The 6,000-nt window shown below is 70.9% G+C and overlaps 1 protein-coding gene across 1 annotated transcript in view; it reads left to right on the top strand.

Moving 5' to 3' along the window:
- The first annotated feature begins 207 nt into the window (after positions 1 to 207).
- The window catches only part of PMEPA1 (prostate transmembrane protein, androgen induced 1), a 28,660-nt gene continuing 22,867 nt past the window's right edge, over positions 208 to 6,000 (top strand). Inside the window, exon 1 of the mRNA XM_055137418.1 lies at positions 208 to 363. Coding sequence (XP_054993393.1) covers positions 261 to 363 — 103 coding nt within the window. The 5' untranslated portion in view covers positions 208 to 260. The remainder of the gene's footprint in view (positions 364 to 6,000) is intronic.

The raw sequence follows: 6,000 nt of genomic DNA, 5'->3' as shown, positions 1-6,000 counted from the left end.
AGGCAGCGGCGCAGCTCGGCCCCGGCCCCGGCCGCTCGCGCAGCCCCCGCGCGCCGCCCGCGCGCCCCGCCGACGCCCCCGCGAGCGGCCGAGGCGCGGCCGGGGGGCGCAGGGCCGCGCGGCCCGGCGCCGAGCCCGCGGCGGGCCCGGGCGCGCCTCCCCGCCGGCGCCCCCTGCATGCGCCGGCCGCGGCCCCCCCGGGCCGCCCGCGCGCCCCCCGCGCCCCGCGCCGCGCCGCCGCGCCGTCCGGGCTCCGCTTGATGGGGGTCAACGCGACCGCCGCCGCCGCCGCCGCCGCCGGGCAGCCCAATGTCTCCTGCACGTGCAACTGCAAACGCTCTTTGTTCCAGAGCATGGAGATCAGTGAGTGCCCCGCGCCCGCCGTGCCGCCCGCGCCCCGCCGCGCCGCCCCCGGGCCGGGCCGCCGCGCGCGGGCAACTTCGGTGGGGGCGGGGAGCCGGCGGCGTGGACCGTCTGGGCGCGGGGGGTGTGTCCGGGGCGCGCCGCCCGGGTGCCGCGCGTCCGCGCGCCGTCGGGGTGTCAGTCGGGGCCCGGCCCCGGCGGGGGGGGCGTCCGGCGGGCCGGGGGCGGCGCCGGGCCGGGGGGCCGGTGCCCGGGGGCCCGGCCGGGCGCTGGGGGGCCCGCCCGGCCTCCCACCCCGGCGTGTCATTGTGTGTCTGTCCCCGGCGCACCTATAAATAGCCTCTGTCTGGACCGCTTGGCTCAGTCTGGCCGGGACGGCGGTTACGAATGAGTCAAAGTTTGGGGCTGTCTGTGCTGGGGCCGCCCCGCGCCGCAGGGGGCGGCGGGCCCGCGGCGGGCACGGGGGTGCGGGCAGCTGGCAGGCACTGCCCGGCCCTTCCCTGGCAGGACTCGGGGCTGGTCCAGCCTCTGCTTCTGCCGCGGAGCCCCCCGGCGGGCCCTTTGGGGGGGGGGAGCGGGCGCTCGGGCGCCGCGCCCCAAGCCCCCGCCTCGGCCCCCGGCCCGCTCCTTCGGAGTTCCCTCGCCCCCCTGCCCACCCGCGGGCCCCCAGCCCTGCCCGCGGCCGCCGGGGTGGCCAGGGCAGCGTCTGTCTCCGTGACTCATGAGCCCGTTTCCGCGGGCGGCCGCCGCAGTTGGCGGCGGGAGCGGTGCAGGGAGGCGCGGGAGGTAAAAATAACCCGGGACGGGCCGCCGGCGCGGGGGGCTCCTGGGGGTCCCGCGTCTGCTCTCCCCGTCCCCGCCGGCCCCGACCCCCTCCCCCGCAGGCGGCCCGGAGAGGCTGCCCGAGCCGGCGTTTGCGAAACTGAGTCGCATTAAACCCGGTTTCTCCCAGAGGGCCCGTGCGCCCGCGGCTGGCAAAGGCGGCGGTCGCCCCGAGATGTGTCTGCACTTGCTCGGGGAGTCTGGCCGCGGCCCCGGCGCGCGGCTTCCCCCCTTTCCCAGTCAGCTGGCCGCTGGGGATTCCCTCCCCCCTCGTCCACGCTGTGTCCAGCGTACCAAGCGGACAGGCACGGCCACTTGGACCCTTTGCTTTGTGTCGAGGACTTTAAACAGCAGATCCATCCTTGGGCACTTGCAGGGGACTGTGGTGTCCCCTGGGGGGAGGGGGTCCTTTCCCCTGCCCCAGGTGCCGGCCGGCCTCACTGGCTGGGGCCTGTCCGTGCAGGAGGAAACCGTCTTTCAGAGGCAGGTGGACTGTCCCTGTTGGCCACTGACCAGCTTCCGGGAATGCCGACCCGGGCCCTGGGCAGGCAAGAAGGAGGGCGCTGCCTTCATCCTGTGTTGCCGCCTGCGCACTTGAGGGGGCTGGGGGCAGTGTCCCCTGGGAGGAGATGGGTCCTGTTGGGTCCCTGCCAGCCCCTGGGCCTCAGTTTCCCCACCTGGGTGTTGAAACCTGAAACTCTCCCATCTCCCGAGCAGAGGGTCTGGCCTGGCTTTGAAGTGGCTCCACGCCCCCGCCTTCTCCACCCCCAAACCCTGCCGGCCCCGTGTGCGGTCTTCAGGTGCCCCGGATTTCAGAAGTGGGGGCGCCTGACCGCCCCCACTAGCCCCCGGCTCAGGGGCCCTTTTGTTCTCCCCCTAATTTCTGGTGGGGGAACCCGCCGTGTCTTGAACTCAGGACTAGGTCCTTGAAGGCGGAGGCTAGCGGGAGGGGGCTGCTTGGTTGGGCCGCCACGGGCCTCGGGGGGCAGGGCTGAGGGGGTGTCTCTGCTCCAGGCATGTCCCGGGGAACCCTGCTGGAGGCGGCCCGGGACCTGGCACCAGGCACAGGCATCTGGAGTGACAGCAGGGACGTGGCAGCCCCGTGACTTTTGAGGAAAGACTGCTCCTGGCCCCGCGCCTGCGGCTCCGGCGGCCGGCCCCTCGCGGCCCCTCGCGGCCCCTCTTCCCGAGCCTCCCCAGCCCTCTCCGGCCCAGGGGGCAGAGGTGTGGGCGCCCTGCCTGCTGCTGCTCCTGGGGACAGCCGGCACCCCACGCCCAGGTCCTCGTGGCCCTGCCCCGCCAGCTCCAAACGTCTGTTTGCAGACCAGAGACTCAGCTTCCAGTGCTCATGGGTCTGCTGGCTTTCTGCCAGCTGTCTCTCCCGGTTCCCGCGTCTCCGCCCCAGCCCTAGGACACTGGGCCAGATAATTCCTCACCGTGGGTTCCTGTGTGTGCGGGGCTCTGTGAGGCGGGCATCTCCTGCGTCTCTGGCCTCTGGAGACCCCCCTCCAGTCGTGGTACCCCCCAGTGCCTGCCTGTCACCCCTGCTTGTGCCGGTCTCCGTGGCCGAGAGCCGCTTTTTATTCTATTGCTGGTTTCCCCGTGGGGGCCGGGGCTGAGCACCGGGATTCAGGTTCAGCCTTTGCACCCCGTGCCCCTCCGCTGGGACGCCAGCCCGCAGGCTTGCTTTCTGCCTGTCTGGGTCTAGGTTGGGGTGCGGCCGGGTTGGGTTGCGTCTGGAATCGCGGGTCAGGCAGTTGGCCAAGGCTTCCCACGAGATCTGGGTTAAGCCAGCTTCCTGCCGTGGGACCTGCGCCCAGGGCCAGCCCAGCGTCTGCGGGTGAAGCCGGCTGAGTCGCTCTGTGCACACGTGCATGCGTGCGTGCGTGTGTGCATGCTGGGCTGTGCACACGGCCACCCTCTCTTCCCATTCTCTCCGGTCGGGCATGGTTACGACTTGTGCCCTGCATGTGGGCTGAGGACCTAGGAGAAGTGTGCACGCGTCCCGTCTCGGTGGGGGTGCCTTGGGCACACCCTCCCCTGGAAAAGGGGACCCTGCGGAGCTGGGGGCAGGGGGCTCTCAGGGAGGATTGGGGGGTCTTATCCCCCAGAACTCAGTGTAGCCTCCACGTTGCCCGCTGCTCAGGGGTCCTCACTGCCCCTCTGTCTCCGTGGGGGCTGCAGGGCTTGGGGGTCTTGGTCTGGGCAGTTGTTCGGAAACTGTTCCAGGAGCTGTGGAGGTGGGTAGGGCTCAGCCTCCGGCCCACGTGTCCTTTCCTCCTCCTCGATTGTCATCCGGAAACAAAGTTGCAGGCAGAGGGCTGGGATCCTGCCTTGACCCCGGGCGCTGCCGCCAGAGCCCAGGGCCCAGAGCTGGCTGCGTGGAAGGTGTGTGTGCACACGTGTGTGTGCGTGCATGGGGTGCGCATTGTGCACGTGTGTGCGTGCTGGGGGGCGTGTGTGCAGCCGAGGCAGCTCCCCCTGCCCGCCCTCCCGCTGTCCCGGGGTTTCTTGAGACCCGCAGGGCCTGGCTCCGGCAGCCAGCCCGGGGCAGCCCGGCCCGGGCGGGGTCTGTCCCCTGGGCCCATCTGGGGGCTGGAGCCGCAGCCCTGCCGCTCTGTCCCTGGCCGTGCAGAGCCGGCCAGGGGGGCTGGCTAGGTGTGGGCCCGAGCAGTGGGTGGGTCTGGCCACCTCCCTGCCCTGTAGGGTGTCCCCGTGCCAGCCTGGGGCTGTGGCCTTCCCTCGTACCTGCCAGGCCGGTCCCCTCCCCCAGCTCCTGTTGGCCTCCTGACCCGGCCCCCTGCCCCCAGGCCACCACCAGCTCTCATGGCCAAGGCCGGGGGCCGGGGGTCTGGGCGTGTTTGGGGAGGCCCGTGCCCCCTACTCTGCCCCCTCTTCCCCCCCGAGGGCAGCGAGGGGCTTGTCTCAGGCTGCACCTGTGCCCGCCCCACTGAGGTGACAGGCCCCAGGGTGGGGACACGGACTGGCAAAGTCCCCGGCGGCTTGTGGACAAGCGGCAGCTGCCCGGCCCCCACGGTGGGCCTGGAACGCGTTGGGGGCCCCGGAGCCGCTCGCACCTGTTTCCAGGGAGACTGGTGGGTTTTCGCTTCCGCCCCCTTCCTTGCCGGCTGCGGGGAGCCGTGTGTGTGCCAGGCCCCCGCGCCGCGCCTACAGGCAGGTCTGTGGGAACTGTTTGCGCGCACCGGGATGCACATGCAGATCAGAGAGGGTGAGACACCAGCCCTGGGTCACACAGCCAGCCCCAGGGCACAGGGCTGCTTCCTGGCCGCCTTCCTCTCTCCGTCCTGGCAGGCTGTGGGGGGCTGGTCGGGGCAGGAGGCCGCCGGGCCCCCACTGGAGTGAGGGCTGAGAACAGCTCGGGTTTGCGGGCGACACCAGGCCCCCCCACTCTGCTCACCCGCTCGCTGCTGTCCTGAGCTGGACACTGCCCTGTGGCTCCCTCCCTGATTCTGGGGTACGGGGCGCCAGGGAGCTCCCTGTCTCACGGGGCGGAGGCTGGGGTCGCTGCCTGCTTCTGGTTCTGGGGGTTCCCGGGATGGTGTTCTGAGACCTCCGTGGTGGTGACGACGCAGACCCCCCTCTCTAGCTGGGAGGGACTGTCCCCGCTCCTCACCGGGGCTGGGGTCGCGGCTGGCCCACCGCCTCGCGGGAGCGGAGAGGCAGGAAGCCTTGGTGAGTGGGTGCGGCCGGCCCACAGCCACTGTCACCCTTAAGTGACACGGACAGGACACGCCCGGCTCGGGGTATCTGCAGACCCCCCAGAAGACTGTGTTCTCAGGTCTGGCTTTGGGGATGGGGGGACGTGCCACCTCTGGGGGTCGTGGTTAAGATCGCAGCCTTGTAGCGCTAATGTAGGAAGCCACACGGCTCTCGGGGTTGCAGCTGGGATGTGAAGGAACTTCACCAAGATCTGAGTTCCCCCCGCCCCCCAGTGTCCCTGAGGCCTGGGCTCCCCCGGCTCTGGGCGCAGGGGCTGGAGAAGGGGCACGAGTCGGTTCCTCTGCCCCTGGGCAGAGTGATTGCTGTTACTCCCCCAGGCGTTTGAGTCCCGACCCCCCCGGCCCCCCATCACCTGGGACCCTCACTGCGGGCTGCTGAGGGCTCAGGTCCCTGCTGGCCCGCTTCCCTGGCCGAGGTGCTCTGGGGTCTCCCGGGGGCTGTCACCCCAGTCACGCGCCTGGGTAGCTAGCCCCCCCCGGCCGGGGGGCGTCCCACCCAAGGGTCTTCCCGGAGGGGCCTCAGAATCCGCTTGCGACCACTGCACTCCCGGCTTCTCCTGGCTTCCCCCGCGGCCCAAGTTTGGGAGAGACTTTGATGGGGAATCCCGACCCGGATGGCAGTTGGGAAGAGCCGGGAGGGTGATGGGGACCATCCGGTCCCGAGTCCTGCTCCCGGGGCGGCTCCCCGCCCTCACACGGGCCGAGCACCCTCAGGGGTGAGGCGGGGAAATGCCCGAGCCCAGCTCTGGTCACTCCCTGCCTCGCCCGGGGCTCGCCTGGGGTTCAGCTGCCCTCCAGGAGAGAGGACGAGGGCCGGGGCGGGTGTTTGGGGGCCGGTTCCGACCCCGGAGGGCCCTTCCTCGCCTGGCTGTGCGGGTTCCCAAGGTGTCCCGTCTCTGACGGCCGTCCGAAACACAGTCCGGCCGGTAATAATTCTGTAAACCTATGAATCAACTTTGCGCAAACACCCTGAGTAATTTCTTTGTTCTTTTCCTTCTACTTTGTAATTGGTGTCTGTAAAAGCCAAAGGTTTGGTCTTGCGGAAGGCATGATTCATTTATTGCTGTCTGTGCCG

Source organism: Sorex araneus, chromosome 5 (genome assembly GCF_027595985.1).
Source record: "Sorex araneus isolate mSorAra2 chromosome 5, mSorAra2.pri, whole genome shotgun sequence".
NCBI classification, from domain to species: domain Eukaryota; kingdom Metazoa; phylum Chordata; class Mammalia; order Eulipotyphla; family Soricidae; genus Sorex; species Sorex araneus.
This window is presented reverse-complemented; position numbering and strand designations above follow the sequence as displayed.